This window comes from Limanda limanda, chromosome 6, assembly GCF_963576545.1.
Source record: "Limanda limanda chromosome 6, fLimLim1.1, whole genome shotgun sequence".
NCBI lineage: Eukaryota > Metazoa > Chordata > Actinopteri > Pleuronectiformes > Pleuronectidae > Limanda > Limanda limanda.
In genome coordinates this window covers 13,444,337-13,464,097 of record NC_083641.1, presented here as the reverse complement: position 1 = coordinate 13,464,097, position 19,761 = coordinate 13,444,337, and the positions used below count along the sequence as shown (strand labels likewise).

The window sequence follows — 19,761 nt, the reverse complement described above, 5'->3', positions numbered from 1 at the left end:
GTTTACAGAAATAATGCTGTAGTTTGTTTGATGTTTTTATCTGTGTGTGTGTGTGTGAGTGTGAGTGTGAGCAGAGAGTGTATCTGCAGCCCTGCGAGTCTCTACAAGCAGACTTAATGGTGTGTTTTCAGAGGAGTTGCTCACAGGACGGTAACAAGCTTTTCTAAAGTTCGAGAGATACCTGCACAAACACACAGTTGTAGGTTTTAGCAGGTAGCGACAACATGAACACAGAGAGAAAAATTGTCATTAAACCCATCATGACCCAGATGTGATCGCCGCCTGCCATCACAACATACGTGAACAAATCTAGGTCACATTGGGGTTACAAATCACATTGGTGGTTATGTCCTGCTTTCCCTATTTTGCACATCAAATTCAATCATTACACATGTTTAGTAATCCAGACAGTCAGCCTCCTGCCCTACTTGCATCCGAGAGAGTGAAAGAGAGAGAGGCACAGACATAAACACAGACGTCAACAAAGAGACAGAGGAGGGGTGGGCACAGTAGACCCAGACAGAGCATGACACCCACTCCTCCGCTGCCTTGCTTTAGGGGAGACAGATAGAAGAGGGTGAGAGAGAGGGTTGCTAGGAGACCTGGCCCAATCCAAACACAGCACCATCTGCTGCAGTGAGATTTGGAGTGGGTTAGCCAAGTCAGACGGAGAGGGAGAGACAGAGAAAGACACAAGCCCAGGGGGATCATTCAAAACAACACCGCAGGGAGAGATGGGGGACAGAGGGAGGAGAGGAAGGGATGAAGGATTAAAACAAAAGAAGAAAAGGAGAAATAAAAAAAACTAAGATAAGAGCGGGTGCGAGTGAGGAGGAAAGAAAGCATGAAGAGCTTGATTCATGTATGACTAACAGGTGTAAGTCTTACATCACCCACTCATAACCCTCCTCCCTGCACACACGCTAACACTTGCCAACAGAAACCAACACACGCTAACACACACTGACACACACATCATCAAATCCACTCACACAAAACAACAGTCAACCGCGTGATATTTTCTGTTTAAGTGAAATATGAACACTGGTGCTGCTGTTGTTGGTCATTTTGTTTTTTACAGTACAGTACTATTCTACCCTATAGTAACGGTTGATGCTCTTGTTACCATGGGGATAGTAAAATGTCCCCATCGGATGTCACTACTCAGTCGCAGCAGGCTTTGTGCCCACGTCCTCTGATGATGCCTCAATGCAAACACCCACCTCATAATTACATCAAATTACTTATTTCTGTCATAATTTTGCATTATTATTATAGGTGCATCTTATGACACAAGAATGTGTAGAAATTTGTGTGCAGAAGCTGTTCTTTTACATTTCCTCTGCAAAATCAAAGTATTACATAAAGATCAGCAGGTTTTCTGTTGAAAATTTGTGCAAATCATTTTTATCTTTTGGCTTCATAAAGGAGCTCACCAACTACATGAAATTTGAAATCAAGATGATACATAATTTGTCTTACAGATATTAAGTCGTAAGCAACTTAAGACCTAGGCTAAATTTCAAAACAAAAGCTTCCATTTGTCTGGTATGAGCAGAAGCTTATGGCTGATGTTAGCAAACTTGCTAAAAAGTATTTGGTCAAAACTGAGTTACAACCAGAATCAAACGGTTTGACATCCCATTTTACTACTTATATCAGCATCACATGGTAGCTTAGCCCCACCCACTTTTTATATATTTATTTTGGTGCCCCAATATTTTAGTATTAGTTTGTAATAAAATATAAGTAAGACTGTAGCAACATTTTTAATCTAAATGTGGCGGGGAATCAAGAACATATTGTTTGCAATTTTTAGGTTTTATGCAAGTTGTGTGATGATCAAAACAGCATAAACTGATGTCAGTTACACATTTCAAATTCTTCAGACTAACATAAATATAAAATAATTTGGTCTTGCTTTAAATAAACATGTCATCATTAAGCTTCAATCTTGAATTTATCTTTAAAAACATAAAAAGCCGGCCCTATGAACTTTAAAATATGTCGTCATTAACTGGACAGGAAGTACTCAATAAAAGAAAACCAAAATGCATAATAGGAAATGTAGGTTCGTTTTAAGCCCATAGGGACTTAAACTCTTGACCACTATGACTTAATTTTGCGAGAAATCTTTTCAAAATCTGACTCACAGTATGAAAGGGTGGCACATGAAGACACAAACTATATTCCATACAGATATCAAGGTGCTTTTTATTAGATGAAGATCCAATGATATATAGTCAACATCAGCATCCTCCTTTACAAAAGACATTAAAATTCAAACATTTTCAGTATAAAAGTAGTATCGTACAGCCAATGTGGGGTACCAGAGAGAAAGCATGACATGTCCTAAATCATATTCATTCATTATCATATGGATCATAGATAAAACACAATACATTAACACTATTTACAGTCTGTAACACAGAGGTCGACATTAATGGTAATCCTCGTGGTGAATACAGTAAATAGAATATATTCATATATTAAGATCTTTTTGTTTACAAACTCATAATGCTTTACATATATCACTCTTGTGGAGAAAGGCTATCCACAACCTTGGCTTTCAGCTATACACCCCCCCCCCCCCCTACACCCCCCCCCCCCCCTTGTTCTGCAACACTTTGCCCAAACAAGATGAACCTTGTTTGGGCAACTTGTTGATGGGTGGCTTCTTTGGTTGTGCTGGGTTTCATGTCGTAGCCTCCGACTGAGCGGGCAGCTGCTGAGTATTACTGAGGAGAGTTAACTGTTTACTTTGAGTTAACAGGGTAACACCGTATACAGGGCAACTTCTAGAGCAATTTTCACAATAACAGGAAACAGGGCAACTCAGTTTGTTTTTACAATCTCTTCTGCTTTTGGGCTCTTACAGCTCAACTCAACGGTGATCTATCTCATTAGATGTGGTATTACAGCACAAGGTTTCTCAGTGCAACTCTCATACACAAATCTGATCAGAAAACTGTAGTTTTAAATCGAATTAGAAAATAATACATTTTCATGAATGTTGCCACAAATATTACCTAGGTATCATAACTCCAAGGTCCATGATGAATGAGGACTATTAAGTGAGTCAACTGAGGTCGAAAAAATGTGAAATCTAAATCTGAGGCAAAACAGTAAAAGATAATGTGTTGGTACAAACAAATTATAAAATATATCTATCCAGTGCATTGCTTCACAATGTTGCCCAGTTGGTTTGTTATGTTAGTGAAGGTCGGTGTAACAGCAGTTAAACAGCCGCCATCCCAGACTGAAATAGAGCCTAAGAGTGATGGGTATTACCTGTTTATACATATGCATCCTTAATGCACACCTCTGTGGTCATGTCTATACCTCGTTACTTCAGTAAAAAAAATCATTACTTACTATTTGAGTTCATTTTTTTTACTATTTTCATTTTCCCTAAGCCCATGAAACCAGTCATGCTTTGGCCGTTTGTGTTTTCAAATCAAACTGAGTAAGTCTGTTTTTTGTATGATAACAGGGGTTGTGTCTGTGTCTGAATGATCACTGGCGCCCCCCCCCAGCTGATGGAGTCTCGTCATCTATGGTCATTGACCCACAACAGAAACCTTTGGAAATCCCAGCGACAGTTGCTCACCTGAGACAAGCTTATGTAGTATAATTCTATGTGACAAAGAAACAAAGGTGGACGCAGCGATTCCGCCGGCACCAGACATACAAAGGAGGGATGACGAGATCACTTTACATGACGCTACGAATCGAACGAAGACTAAACCCCAGGGGGAGCTGCTCTGCTGCTGCTGCTGCGAGAGCAAGTTCCTGCGAGGTTCTAGGAGGAGCCGGTGGCCGTCGTTCTGTTCGCTGTGGGCTCACTCTGCTCTTCCTCAACTGCTTCACTAGCAAGACGTGGAGTGGATCCCGGCCAGAATGCCATAAAGCCTCTGCATAACTGGATCAGGATCTTCTCCTCACCACCATACTGAGCTGAGTGAGCCCCCACCCTCCCCACGCCCATGTGCTCAGGCCTCCGTGCCAAGCCTCAGCACCAGGCCTCATCACTGGCCCAGCTGGCACGGCCCCGATCAGCTGGATTTGAGCTGGTCTCATTCATGCTGCGGACAGAGTGAATGTCCGTCAGCGCTTCAGGCCAATAAACCCACGCTGTGCCGTGCCGACTGCCCACCTTCCGGCAAAATTTCCACTGAATCGCCTGTCAACAACTGGCTTTAACGTCATTGTTAGTCGAGATGGAGCGCTTCAGACAATGTCAATGTTTCCTAGAAGGTATAAAAGGAGTGTTATCACCTTTGTAAGTGTTATCGAATCATGTTTCAGAAACAAACAAAAAACGAGAAAAAGGACATCACTATTGCTGGCCAGTCACCTAGTCCTGCTAGCTGCATACAAGCCTGCCTAGTCTGTCGAGCTGGGATGTTTGGGATCTTGATCGTGTGTGCGTGTGTGTATGTGCATCAAGAGCCATGGTAGGGAGGGATTGGCAGAGAGTTACAAAGGTTAATGGTAAATCAGCCAAACCAAAGTCACACACTCACCCACCACACACGTTCCCCCCCTGCTCCCCCTCCTCTATCCATTTGTATCCCCCCTCCACTGTCGCGGTCAGTCATGTCCCGGGCGCTTGTCCCTCAGTCCCAGCCGTTGTCCTTGATCATGTGGGCCAGCTCAATGATGAACTTGCCCTCTTTATACTTCTGACTGCTCTCAAAAGCATGTTCCTGGAGGGCGAGGCAGCAGGCAGGAGAGAAAGAGGGACAGCATTTAATTCAAATGACAGATGGACTGAGGATATTAACATGTTTATATCTCTGACAGAGGGCAGGATAATGTAGGGAAAGACACTAGCAACCACTCTTTGTAACCCTTGACTCATTTTTGTCCTGTCTCTGCTCGTGGCTCTCTGTTATGGTTATACAAGCGTCAGTCACTAAACACTGAGGACTCTGCAGAATGAAAAGTGATTGGATCATCGTACCTTATTTTGGCAGAAATTAGTCTTTAACCACCAACAATCTGCCAGAGAAAAAAATTGAAAAAAGGCCACAGGCAGTTCCAACACTGATATAGTCTCCTCTACTTTAGCAGGCTGTAACATGTATTGTTAGGTGTGTAAGCCAAAACTCCTCTGGAGAATATAAACCACATGAAGCCAGAGTTTGGGCAACACACACTTATTATCTTCACTGTAGCATATATCAATTTAACCCATAATTGTACATGTTCACCCTTTATTCAGGCTGGCTGCATATACATATTATGAAAAGCATGACTTTACCATCACAAGCAAAGCTTTAATGATATAAACCTAATAAGAGTAAATAGCTTGTAATAAAAAATACAAGGTTAAGAACCAAACATGATGCCAATAGAAAACTTCACTATGGTTTATATATAAACTTGTTAACATCAAGATATTTCCATTGGACTTGGTTGCGTTTCTTTTCTTTAGCGCTAATTAGCAATCATTAGCATCACTTTTTAAAATCTTAGTATTTCATTGTGAAAAATTTAACATTTACGAGTAAGGGCATTATTTTTGACACCCCTTAATTTTTCCGAAACTTTCCCCCCCATTTCAGATCACACACTAAACAGCAGAGCTGCAAGTTAATGCTGTTAAAATGGCAGAAAATGACCTCTGCTTACTGTCCAAGTCCATTACCGACATTGTGTTCCCTCTTAAAGCCCAATCATTCTCTGAAAGCCTTGAAAACGACATCACACAACAGGCTGAAGCAGACGTGCTTTCACCGTGGAGCTTCTGATTCTTGTTTAGTGTTGGGCTATTTTGGTTGCGACCTACAGACGCACATTATCAGATTTCCTGTTGTAGAAGTGCAGTGGGTCAAACCTCTCAATAGAACTGTGACGAGTGAAGAAAATCAACACTGCTGCAAGTGATAATAAACAGCAAGCCTCCGTTAGTCCTATCCAGTGTTTGTGAGCGTGTGCAAGCATGTGATCTGTTTTCTTTGCCTTGTGGGGTCCTGACAGGAATAGACACTACACAGAAGAGCAGCTACATTTGAAGCTGGTTTACCGGGTGTTTTCCAGGCACCATGAGGAAAAATAAGCTATTTTTAGGCAGAGAGGTTAAAGAATCAGGTTTGGGGTTTAGACACGTAGCAGTGAACATGATCGTCAGAGGTCAGGCAAGGAGAGCTGGTCACCGGAGCCTGCTCAGAAGTCAAAAAACAAGGCGTGTGCATATGTTTGTGTATGTGTGTTTAATCTATGAGGGTGCCCTATAATGTAAACTCTCACCTTCATTCTGACAGGGCTCAGTGATGACAGTTGCACATGCTCAAATCTGTTGAGATGTGATGACCGCTAACATGTGTGGATTCTGTTTTGCTCACCCTGCCCAGGTTCCTTAAATACCATCTGTGCTAAATTAACATAGCGCGTGTATTTTGATATGCTATACTATGCTATAAACAGACACTCACTGTATGCATGGCTCTGATATTAGCCAGGCTGTCAACCTTAATTTAACACTGTAAGAGAGTTTAATCAACTATTCCTGACACTGAGCCGTGATGGCTGTGATGTGAATCAGCCACATGAAAAGGAGCTCAACAGCATGGTTGCAGAAGTCAAATACCTATTCATGTTTTGAACAGAGCTTATGATATCAGCCATAATATTTGAACCATCCAAGGTAGACCTACCACAAGCTACGAGTATAATCCTGTAGAGGCCACAAGTTTGTATTTCCCCTATGTTTTCGCTCCAAAACAAATGTTTTCTGGTCACGATTCATCTTGTAGCTGGTCGACCTGGTTGCAGGCTTAAAACTCTTTTTAAAGGAAAAGGAATGGGAAATTAATTTTCTCAGATTTACTTCCAGAACCAGAGTCTGTTACGCTCTAAAACACAGCTACCGTGTCTAGTATAAAATCCACTAATTATAGGTATTTCTGACCTATGAGACATATGAAGTGATGAATCAAGACCTGATCAAGATGTTTTTACTTCCACAAGACTCATCACAAGTCCCTTAAGATAAATTAAGACTTTCCCTTCTTGTCTCCATCTGCTCTGAGAAATCTGATGAATAATTCAGCCCACAGCCGCCCTGACCCTGACAGAAGAGGAGGTCCAAACATAATAAGGGCGAGAATAAAATTAGGTTGTGCCATAACAGCAGCCTCCCAGTTTATCGTCCTCTAACCTTGGATGCAGTTTGCGGTGCCATGCATCATATCAGCCGAGGGACACTTACGTATTTCCAGCCCAGGGTCGTCTTGCAGTTCTCACAGTAGATATCTGCTACAGCGTGCAGGCCTGTGAGCAGCACCCTCTCCTCTGCAGGGCCGCACCCGACGTTCACCCTGAGAGAGGGAGAATCAGTGAAAAAGAGGGAGACAGGCAGAGACAGTGAAAAACGGATTAAAAATAACTTGTGAAAGTGTCTCAAACTGCTCAGTTGCATCTACTGTATGATGAGCTCCGAGTGAGTCACCACCTCACGCCCACTCGCCCAGCGAATACTGATAGGGCATCAGGCCGCAGAGCATAGATTCAAACGCTCTAATTTTCACACTCAATTCAACTTGATAATGACAGCGCTGCGAGGCACAGGCTGGCTCCATCTGCTTCAGAGCCACAGAAACAACACCACGTCCTAGTGGAACAACCTGCTTTACAAACCCACTTTATAACACCTGGATACGTTAGATCACTTCGGATCCTGCATGTTTTTCCGGCCTCTTCCGGCCTGTACAACCTCCCAATTGTCATCCCGTCACACCGAATGAAAAATATTCAGTCTTGGTTTTCAATATTCTATATTTGAAACATGAACAAAGTATCACTTTTTTAACCCCAATTTTACTGTTAAAATTTTGCATACAAGTTACTTGGTATTATCTGGCAAGAACAACGTATTAACACATTAATTCTGGTATAATTAATATACCAATTCTAGTAATAATTTTGGAATTGTCCAGAGTATTTTACCTGAACCGCCCCAAAGTAACACCCTTGGTTTGGACAGATACTCACACTGAGTTAAACAGGTAGGCTCTGCCCTGGCTGCCCTGGAATGACTGCAGAGAGAAGGTGAGACAAAGATAGGGGTTGACAATAAGAATCTTCTTTCTCATACAGTGTGTTCTCTATAAATAGGTTTGTTTCCTTCATAGAAGAATTTGATTTGCGATTTTCGTGTGGATACCTGACCCAAGCCCGTCGGGACCAATGGAACAACAATTTTGAAATGATATTTGGGTTCCATTTGGGTTCTGTCATGTAGACTGGGCTATCAACTTAAAGGCACACTGTGTAGAATTTAGTGACATCTAGTGGTGAAGTTGCATGTTGCAGCAGAATACCCCTCACCTTAACCTTCCCTTCCAAACATGAAATAGAACAGGTGGTAGCTTTCAGTGTGTCATAAAAACTCAAAAGGTGTTTAGTTTGTCCAGTTTGGACTTCTGTAAAAAACATGCCGGCCTCCATAGAGAGGACCTGCTCTCGATGTAAATATAAAGAATTTAAATATAAAGGGCCCATTCTAGGGTCAAGAAAACCACAATTCATACAATTTAGATGATCACACACTAGTGAAAACATCATTAGGATTAGTTTATATTCAATTTCTGCCAATAGATCTCTTTTACCTAAATCTTACACCAATAACACCAACTCAGCGCAGCTTATTGTTATATCATTATATTATATCATGAACTTAATCTGGGCTTGGGTCGGGTCAGGACACAAAGAACAGAATGCTTGTCGAGTTCAGAGAGTAAAATTCAGCCTGAGCCACATTCTTATTTGAGCCTTTTACTTTGTGGAGGACGTTGGGGATCTTTCAGCAGAAATTAAATATAATATTCATAATTATCTTTTCATTAGACTGGAATCACCTGAAACTAAAAATTATGTTTTTGTTCCTTAGAATCAGCCCTTTATATAGATCAGGTTATCTTCCACAATGTTTCTACAGTAGCCCAGAGAGGACAAAACCGAACACTGGCTCTAGAGAGGGCCTTTCACGTTTATACATTACCTGATGGCCAATGTAGGTTCTCTTACACACTTGTAATTAGATTGGCAAGAGGTTATTCATCTGGCTGAGATTTGTAACTTCACTGCTCAATGCCACTAAATCCTACACACTGAGCATTCAACACACAAAGTTCTTTCAAACCAGTGGAAAACAATTTACCTGAAATTATTGACTATAGCAGTCTCATAGTAACTAATATTCTACTAATTTATCTTTACCCAGTTTCTAAATTAAAAGAGACAACACAATAAAGTGAATTACTTTTTTCTTTTCACATTTATTAAGTAAAACAAAACCTGAAGCTGAGCGGCTTGAATGCAAGTCCTGTCTCAATGGTTTCCAATGGCTACCAGTGTTGGTAAGGTGAGTCAAGTCACCAGAGCGGAGCGCTGCCGATGCCGTCGGGTTACCTTGGATATGAGCTCGTCGTGGTTGGCCAGGTGAGCTCGGCAGTGGATGCAGCTGTAGGTCCGGTGGCAGCTGGGCAGGTACGCCTGGAAGGTCTTGGAGCGCGTCATTCTGACCATGGGCGGGGTTGGCGGGCGGTGCAAGAACGGACTGCCAGCCCAGGTCGGCTCACAAGGGAAGCACCGCAACACACAGGTGAGGGCCGTGGTGGGCGGTGGGTCGGGAGGCGAACACCTGGGGGGGTAAAACAGCACCTAGTGGTTACTTGGTTGTGTAACAGCTCCTTAGTTAAGCGGATGTTGCGCACTGATCCACAGGTGTATAATTGCTGATGGGATTACAGTCTGCCCTGAGAACTCTCCAGCCTGCTTGCATCTGTCAAACTCCTAAAACCACAAAAAGCTACAACGTGATGAGACAGGGTGCAATATTACACGAAGGGAAATCTACTACAGGAGATTCATTCAAACTCAGTACAGGTTTTATCACACAGTAAACCAACACATCAATACACAGCATAGTCATAGCTGGTTAAGATACAAAAGCATGGTCAGACACAAACAGGTTCATTCTTCATTCTTTCAAAACTGTCATGTTTCAGTGCTTAATAGCTAAACTACCACACTGAATATGGAAAGCAAATATTACCATGTTAGCATTTGTGGTTGTGAGTGTGTTAGTATGCTGATATTATCAAAGTCCTGCTTTGCCTAAGTACAGCCTCACAGAGCTACCAGCCTGTTGACTTTATCTTGTTTAAGCTAAAATACAAAATGTGAGAGCTTCCTGCTTCTCTCCAGTGTTTAATTCCATTGCTACTTTACAAGTTCTTGTTCTGCCTTTCGTAAAACATGGGAACCCTTTCTGTCATATGTTGGTCTGAATGTTTCCACCATTCTCACAAGAGGGTTTGTATCATAGCTCAGAATGCTCTGCCTCAAAAGAGGCACTCAGTTTTATCATTTAATTGATTTACTTTTATTTCTGTATACTTTTATTTTACTTATCTGTTTTTAATTTTTTCTTACTTGTATAGGACGTGACCCCTGAATCTTCTGCCTGTATGGATTTAAATATGTGTGTTAGCCAAATGTTTGTCTTGTTTTTGTGTTGTATAACCTGTTGGAAAACTAATAAACATATATGTAAAAAAAAAGTTCTTGTTTTGGCGCCATTGTATGGACAGGTCACCTTGCAATCTGGGGAAATATGATGATTCTCACAATGTGGCATTTTATAAATCAAGCAATTCATCAGTAGGTCAAGTAAGTATTGGCTGAATTTAAATGAAAAGCAGCCATTGGTTACAGACACAATGTCTTGTCCACTGGTCTCCACTCTGCACTGTCTCCTGTTGAACGCAGGTCTTTGCAGTGCACGGCGCCGGCAACGCTAGCTCACATTCTGTGTTTAAGTCTATGAGGCTGCAGAGATAATCTTCTTACTGTAGCACAACTGCGAGGATCAGGCCATGCTCTCTCCATGATATCCAAATAGACCGAGCCCTTAAAATACTTGTGCTGGTATGCCCTGGTGACTGAAAAGATTAGCAAACTGGCCTGGGAACCCATCCCAAAGGCTTGGGGGCCATAGGACAGGGGACTATACAGTAAAAACTACTAAAGAGTTAAAAATCCTTTGTTGTCTTTGTTGTGGTGCATTGTCTTTGTAGTTTTATTTTATAATTCAACTTTAATCTTGAGACTGTAATATATGCTTTTATTTTCTCCGGATTATTTTGAATACAGGAGCTGGACTCCTCGCCACAACGAAAAAGAGACAGCACATTACCCCAAGTCTAGTGTCACTGGCTTATGGGGAACTTATTTTAACATTTAAGGCTCGATTTGGACTCAGACCCGAGCACATCAGTGATCCTCTGACACTGTTCCTGCCCAGTCGCAACCTGAGGTCCTCATCCAAGGATCGGCTCGTCATTCTGCCATTTTAGCGAAAAAAAACTCCCAGAGGAGCTGATTCCACACCATCAAGTGTAGACCACACGGTGAAAATTTTATATAAATCTAATTTAAGTTGTAAAATGAGGCTTACTTCATACTGGCGTATGAGCCATCACTACATACAGACCAATAGATCTGTTCAGGTCCAAAAAAACTCTTGTTTCTCTTCAGATCGTATAAACTTTTTAATTTTGCAACATATAAGACATCAAAGGAATCTATGACCACTGACATTATACAGAGACAACAGAGGGGACTTTTGAGCCATTTTGCCACGCCTAATTCAAATGACTCAAAAATACATAAATTGTCACCCCTTTTGAATTGTCTACTATTTCAAATACTCTTCTTTCTCATTTGAGTTCATATAGATAACTGTATTTCTTGTCACCCACAAGACTTTGACTCTATATGAAAGTTCTGTTGTAAATTTGATGAGTTGTTTCATCACCTTCACAATATTTGGTCCCCTTATGTCCCCTCTCCTTCCTCTCTGTCTTCACTGAACCATCTGGAAAAACTAATAAAATACTGAATGGGAGCAGGAGGCCTCTGTGAGTTCAGGGCAAACAACACGGAGGCAGAGCGACAGAGCGCGGCCTCATTACTTTACTGCTCTTCAGTGCGATTGTTTTTAGTGTCGGACGGAGGCTGATAAAGGCTCCAGTGCTAATGGGAAGGAGCGGGGGGGGATATAAATAAATAAGGCAGAGAGACGTGCCCTTGTTTTCTCTCCTCTGACTCGGTGCCAGCGGTGTGGGATTGAGGCACAAAGACACGCTCAGTGCAGTGGTCAGAGCTGCCCCCCCCCCCCCACACACACACAAACACACACACAGACTGATGTATAAGTCAAAGTATATTTTATCCTCTTGGTTTGAGTGAGTCAAGGGTGAGGACAAGGAAAAAGTTTCTGAAGCTTCCTTATAGATTTGTTCCAAGTTATTGATTCCTGGTCGGTACGCTGGTGCAGTGGTTAGCACGGTCACCTGACCTCAAGACCCATCGTCAGATTGGCCCCAGCTCCCCCCACGACCCTCAAATGATCAGCAATGACGTAATGGATGGAAAATTATTGAATTTAGTGATAAAGTATCAGGTTCTTATCTCTTAAGCCAACATTGTCCTACTTAATGTTTATATTTGGAAGCTGTATTGTTACAAAAATGAAAACATAACTGACATGTTGAGTCAATTTATTGATTAGATGAAATGAATGAGAAAATATTTTTATAATCTGTTGCTTCTTTGTCTTTGTCTATAAGATAGTTTAGATCTCAATTCTCAATTGAGAAGATTCATATTTTTTCAGCATATTTGGCTGTAGCCATGTTTGTCAGACAATATAGAACATTTCAAGACATCACCTTGAGCTTAATAAAGATATTTTAAAGGTAATTTGTGGTTATTTCTTTGTTATAATAATTAGCAATCTGATTACAATTGTACTTTAAGATGTAGGTACTGTCTGTAATGTGGGAAGATAAGCTTGGGCTTTACATTCGATCACATTCAATTTAGGCTTCTTCTTTTAAAGTTCTTCTTCTGTTGCACAGGAGCGTTTCCAGGGTCTTTGGGGGCTGAGGGCATAAAGGGACCCGAAGAGCCCCAGCAAGAAACATGTGATGCCAAACTATTTTCAAACGATTATTTTAGTATGAAAATTATAAACAAAGAGCAGACTTCGCATACACATAAATAAAAGTACATTTTGAGTGCAAGCCCCAACCACCTCTACACGCAGCCGCTAAACTCACTACAAAAGATGACTACTTTCCCATTGCCAGTGGGAGGTTTGCCTTCCTGTTTTTTCCCCCGGTGCGTCATGCTCGACATCACAAACTAAGAAGCTCTCACCTCGCTCTCTTGCCAAATTAGCGCCTTCACTTAAGTGTCTAATTTCCATCACCAATCATAGCCAGAGCCGATTAAAACCCCTGTCTACTGCAGAATCATTTGACCTGGGAGTGAATGCTGTTCTATCCATTCCCATTGCAGACAAAAGCTCAATGTTACCGGGTTTCTTCACCAGTGGAAGGGTGCTATAGGATTAAATGGAGTTCTCACACAATTGTTGTTGCTCTGGACGTGATCAGCTGTTCTCAGGGGGCCCTTCTCAGCTCGGGGGGGCCCCAGGTAATTGCTTGCTTTGTCTACCCTGTTGCAATGCCCCTGATGCTGCATTAGTCGCTCAGAATAAAACGTCTTGAATGTCAACATGGTATCCACCACAGCTGACGACAAGGTGGGACCGAGGTGATGTTTACTCCGACTAGCTGCAGTAGGGATGCAGTTACAGTTAGCTGCCAGCGTGTTGACATACTCCCTCTCCCTCACAACGTGCTAATGGGCCTTTAACGGAGTGCTATTCCCCAGCAGGGCAGCGTCACACGTGTCACACAGCTTCTCGAGGGTCTGCACTCGCTCTAAGAGGTATCACTTCATTAAAGCCCAAACAACAGTAGCGGCAGTGTTTGTAAGTGGCTTCGGATGAGGACAGATGCTTCTTACAAATGTGATTCAAAATATATTCTAATGCCGTCACTGTGTGGGAAGTGGAGGCCTGAGCAGAAGAGTTTAGTTTACTGTACGTCTCAAATGTTTGATTATTTAATGGATTTTCAAGCACAAGTGACAAACACTTTATTTAGTTAGAAGCATTTGATGTTTCTTGTGTTCAAAATATATTAATATTACTCTTTTCTGGCATTTTATTGTCATACAGATGCAGATGAATATATAGATTTGTAGATGCACTGGTTACTACTTTCACATCACAGCAAGAAGAGCTGTGTGGAGTTTATATGTTCTCCCTGTCTATGATTTTTCTCCAGATTCTCCTAAGTGGAGACTCTTAATTGACCATAGGTGTGAAATGGGAATGGTTGTTGTAGATTGGCCCTGTGAGACAATGGTGACCTGTGCAGGGTTTAACCCACCTCTAGCCCAATGTCAACTAGGATTGGGAACAACCCTCAGAGGATAAGTGGTATAGATAATAGATGGATGGATAATAACCGTATTTTTAGCAGATGAATGGCGATGAAAATGATAAGTAGCTGCAGCCGTGGAGATGTAATGGTTTTGATTTAGGAGGTATAAACTCTGACACTGTATAACAGTAACATAAACATCTGTAATTAAAAATATATTTCCTAAATATTAGTTTCTCTCATCATAATGACAGAACAACAACAAAAAGGAGACAGGCAGCTCTTAAGATGAGAAGTGAATGAAAATGTCCCGGACCTGTTAAAGGCCGAACTGTGACGCTGATTGACATTTCATCAAGAACAGGATGACAGCGCACTTGAAATTCATTTTTCAAGGAAACATATTTTGATGGGGTAAAGGTTGTTGTTGATGGCACGCTGTAAAAAATGCTGACGCAAACAGGCTGCTCTGCACAAAAAACAACACTCTTGACAGAATAACAAATGACATAAATAATCAGATGACAACAAGAAGTTATCGCAGAGATCCCGACAGGCTCCAGCAGCAGCAAAATGTTTATCGAATCAGACACGTCTGTGTAACCTCACAGTGTGTATGTGTGTGTTTTGGTATTTGTCCATCTTCTAGCAGTTTATCTTTCAGTCTGCCCTGCCTGTGTCTTCTCCTTGTCCGTCTCTACGCCTCTTGGCATGTTTGTGTATACATTTTTTTTCTGCTGTCACTCTGGCTATTCGTCAGTGCGGCCGCGGGTCGTTTCAGGTCGCCGTGCCGTCCATTCTGGTCATTTATGGGTGTCATCACAAAAGGTTACGTGCCACGAGCCTCACCAGCCGAAAGGGCCCTTGTATCCCAACAAAAAATCCTTTGTTATGTAACGCACTGATGCTGCCGCTGCCGCTGCTGCTGCCTCCGACAATGATTGAGAGCAGGAGAGATGGAGGGGAGGAAGAGATACCAGGGTAGAGAGATGAGAGGAGGGGAGTCAGCCGGGGACAGGGAGGAGGCAAAATGAATGAAGGAGCAGTGTGTGTGTGTGTGCATGTGCGTGTGTGTGTGTGTGTGTGTGTGTGTGTGTGTCGCTTCAAATGAGCTGTGTGTCGTACGCTGCCCACGAGCTGCACCGACACAGTTGTTGTGTACTTTCACCCTGCTCTCCATTCAGTGTTGCACCAGGACCAACAGCGTGCAGCAGCATGACATCACCGAGGAATAAAACTCCCCTGTGCCCCCTCTCACTCATATCAAATCTCACTGAGGAGGCGATGCCACTGCATCCTTGGTGTGTGTGTGTGTGTGTGTGTGTGTCTTTGTGTGTTACCGTTGCCACGTTTTATATTCGTATCTTCTTCTATTGGTCGTGCACACACAGGCAGCTTTATGGAGGGCGATGCCTGTTTTTTCCAGCGGCTGAGATGTCTCACACCAACGCTTTAACAGAAAACACGAATGCAAAAACAACACAACTGCAGTAGCAACAACATCAGCGCAAGTGACAAGACAACCACCAAAGCCATAACAACACAAACGCAAAGGCCATAGAACTGTCACGACCACAACGGCTTACTTGATTGCATAATTTTCATTGTCGACATCCTTTGTTGCTCACTAGGTTTGTGGTTTGTGTTTCCGTTGTGCAGCGGTTGCAGTTGTGTTGTCACCTTTGCATTTGTATCGGGGGTTTTGCAGTTGTGTTGTCACTTCTGTATTAGTGTTGTGGCTTTTGATGTTGTGTTGTCACTTTTATATTAGTGTTGGGGTTTTGATGTTGTGTTGTCACTTTTGTATTAGTGTTGGGGTTTTGATGTTTTGCCGTGACTTCTGCAGTTGTGTTGTCACTTCTGCAGTTGTGTTGAGACTCTTACATTCAGGTTTTCCGTTAATACGCTTGTGCGAGGCGTATCAGCCACCGTAGCTTTCAGCTGATTTTGACGCACAATCTTCTGCTACGTGTACAACTCCTCAAAGAAACACTTACTCATTGTACTTCTTGATCATTGTGGTTATAACTCATACTTTCCTCATTTCCAAAGTTGTTGCTTACACATGACAACACTGTCACGATACAAAAAAAATACAAAAAACTAACAAGGCGATGTAATAAAGGTGAGATGGTCGGCACAACACACCAACACACCGCAACTTTGTTCATGCAAACAAGTCCTGTGTTGTATATCACCTTACAATGCCTGCAGCTCTCTGACCCTATCATCTTCGATCACTGTGTGTTGACCCATAGCGTGATCAATAACTATCTGTACACTCGCTCTGCAGTGATAACAGAGGGAAGGCCGTGAACTCCTGAACTGTTGGCAGATTTATTTTGCAGATTTCCTTGGACGTGGTTGGTTGCAGAGTTTTTACCAGCAAGTCTACATGTCACTGACTTGTAGAGGGTTGTAGAATTCATGTCCCATCATCTATTGAGTGTAACACAACAATAAACACAGAAAAACGTGCATGTTTGAGGTTTACAGTGTGTGTGTGTGTGTGATTATTGGGGATGATTATAGGTTCAGTGGCAGTGCTGCACTTTATCTGGGGCAGAACTTTAGCCACCACACGGAGCACAGATGGTGGAGATGCCTCAGCTCAGCAACACACACACACACACACACACACACACACACACACACACACACACACACACACACACGAACACGAACACACACACACACACACGAACACACACACACACACACACACACACACACACACACACACACACACACACACACACACACACACACACACACACACACACACACACACACACACACACACAGAGATGGGAGTCAGGTGGTCAGTGTTCACGACACCACATCGTGACGCGATAACCCCGCATTGATCACAGCTGACGCGCGCAATCACTGCCAGGCGCGTGCACGGCGGATGATGGCGCATACGTGCACGACTGCCACCTCGAACAGCCTGTGTGTGTGTCAGTGCGTGCTATAACAACAAGCAGGACCTAGATTCTGTCGGTCCACCACAGAGAGGAGACAGACAGAGACAGCATCAGTCCACTCACCAGGACGAGTTTGGACACATGTGTGTTGACAACATATAATAATAATAATATAAAACACTAAATTTGTCCTTTTGTTGTCTGTTTACAAAACGTGCACATGCGATCTATGCTGAGGAAAAGTCCTGCACAGCCTGCAGCTCCACGGAGTCTTCGTGCAGCGACGTGAGGAACGTGCGTAACAACAAATCCAGCAGATGACTTTACCTTTGTAGGGGAGAAAAACCTGCGGATCTCCACGAAGCCAGGGAATGTGGCAGCTCCGTGCTCGTGTCAGTGGAAACCCCCCCACAGCCCAGAGTCCCCTGCGCTGGTCCTCGGCCCGGAGACTTCTGCAGGAGACGCAATGTTTTGACGCGCAGCTCAGCTCAGTTTAGAGACGGAGACAGAGAGAGACGAGCCAGTCAGCCGGAGAGAGAGGGGGCACTGCTGCCTACTTCCGGGTTCGTAGGAAAACAAGACTCAAGAGTTTATTATCAAACGCACAACAATAACACTAAGCAGTCGCTGGCAATGAAATGCTGAAGTCACAGGCTCTCTTCTAGCAATGCTCAAGTAATTACAACCAAAAAATTAAATAAAAATAAAAAAGTATAACATAGAATATCAAAAATTTAAAATAGAAAATAAAATATATGTATCTAAATATATAGAAAAAAACAATAGTGCAAAATATGCCATGGTGCTGGTTTAGTGGAGTTACTGCAGTACGGAGGAGTTTAAAAGTCTTATGGCCTGGGGGATGAAACTATCTCCGGGCCCGGATGCTGCGGTACCGTCGGACGGTTGTACAGTCAGAGTCAGCTTCATTTAACACTACTGTAATACTAGGAATTTGACTGGAGTTGTGCTCAGTGTACACAATAAGCGTGACCACTATGTGCAACAGAGGTGAACTGTGGACAGGACAGTACTGCACCGGGAAACAAAATGTGCAAGGGTGGACAAGAGGCATGTTTCTATGGGGGGGCTGGGTTGGTGACATGTTTGAGTCCACAAAATCAGTTTTTGGAGTTTTAGGTGTAAACAGCCTGGCAGTCAAATTCAATCCAATTGAAGTAAATGGTGACCAATTGTGTTTGAGCCTCCACCTTCAAATTTGACATGAAATGTTATCATTCACACTGTGTTTTTTAGCCTGAATGTTCTTTGTGTTCCTCCCCCTAGTTACTACTGCAGTTCTCATATATAAATACACATTATTTTAGAAACCACACTCCATGTCGCACATGTACGTTTGACATGACTCCTTGTTTCCTTCAGTTATAGCAAAAAGATAAACTACTAAGAAGTATTTAAAAAAATTCCAAAACTTGTAAGAAACTAACACAACTAGTTAAGAATTATACATTTTTCTACTACTGTGTTGTGCCTTTGCATTCATATTTTACGTTAATGCACTTGAGTGAGACGATATATATATATGTTTTCCATTATGTGTGACTTTTCTCACAGCTATACAGCAAAGGCAATCTCTTAATTGTTCACCTCAGTGAATAAGGAATTGTTCACAGATGTTAGACAAATAATTGGCTCCTCTGTTTAAATTGTGGCCCCTGATTTAGCTAAATCCTATATCTGCCACTGTCACTTCACCTTTCCACCCACTTCTCCTCTCTCACCCCACAGGTCGAGGCAGATTTGATTTCTCCACCGACTTCTTGTTGGTTGTGGGAACTGTTGTGGTTTCTCAGTGTAAGTGCGACAGTGTAAGTTCTCAACCTCATTTGACACTAAATTAAAATTGAATTGAAGCCAAGTTTCATATCGTTGAGTCTTTTCCCTTGTGACAAACGATGAAAAGAGATTTACCATTACAATGTGTCTCATTGGAAGAAAATCCCTGTGTTAGAACTTTAAGCAATTTCTTTGTGAATAGGAGCCATTATCTAAATACGAACCATAAAGTAATAAAGTGCACTCCGCCACACAGTGAATTATCTTGACCAGAGACTAAGCCGAGTTGGCTTGATGAATAACTGACAGCTGCTTCAGCCAATCAACAAACCGATCAGCCATAGCAACACTGTGCTCATTGGTCAAAACGTAGAAACGAGCAACCAATGAAATCACTGGCAACCCACATTTTCCTAACTTATCTCTATAAAGAACAGACTCCGGCAGAAACTTTTTATGGCAGAGACTCGTTGTTGGCGCGAGGTGTTTTAAATACACCTCAGTCTTGTTAATGAATGAGAGTAAGAAAGTCTGGACTGTGGATTTATCTGGAGTGAAACGTGTCCAGCTTCATTCAGTTTCGCTGCTGGAAAAAACTTTGAATCCCTCCAGTCAACACTGCCACCTGCTGTCAGTCTGCTGGAAGTAACCAGATATTTTTTCCATACAAAAACCCCATTCATTTGTATTAATATTAATATTTCTAGGTTTTTATACATACAAACAAC

At 42.4% G+C, this 19,761-nt stretch overlaps 1 protein-coding gene across 1 annotated transcript; it reads right to left on the bottom strand.

Moving 5' to 3' along the window:
- Positions 1-4,588: 4,588 nt before the first annotated feature.
- Positions 4,589-17,705, bottom strand: ypel2b (yippee-like 2b). Its single transcript, XM_061073184.1, has 5 exons — positions 17,564-17,705; positions 9,418-9,649; positions 7,999-8,042; positions 7,217-7,325; positions 4,589-4,709 (listed from the first exon to the last, which is right to left on the bottom strand). Exons 2-5 carry the CDS (start codon positions 9,532-9,534, stop codon positions 4,620-4,622), a joined length of 360 nt encoding a protein of 119 aa, XP_060929167.1. The 5' UTR covers positions 9,535-9,649; positions 17,564-17,705; the 3' UTR covers positions 4,589-4,619.
- Positions 17,706-19,761: the final 2,056 nt, after the last annotated feature.

Coding starts and splice junctions, on each gene's coding strand:
- ypel2b (XM_061073184.1), bottom strand. CDS start 9,534: ATGGTCAGAATGACGCGCTCCAAGACCTTCCAGGCGTACCTGCCCAGC. Junction 8,043..9,417: donor ACGACGAGCTCATATCCAAG/GTAACCCGACGG, acceptor TTCTCTCTGCAG/TCATTCCAGGGCAGCCAGGG. Junction 7,326..7,998: donor GCCTACCTGTTTAACTCAGT/GTGAGTATCTGT, acceptor TCCCTCTCTCAG/GGTGAACGTCGGGTGCGGCC.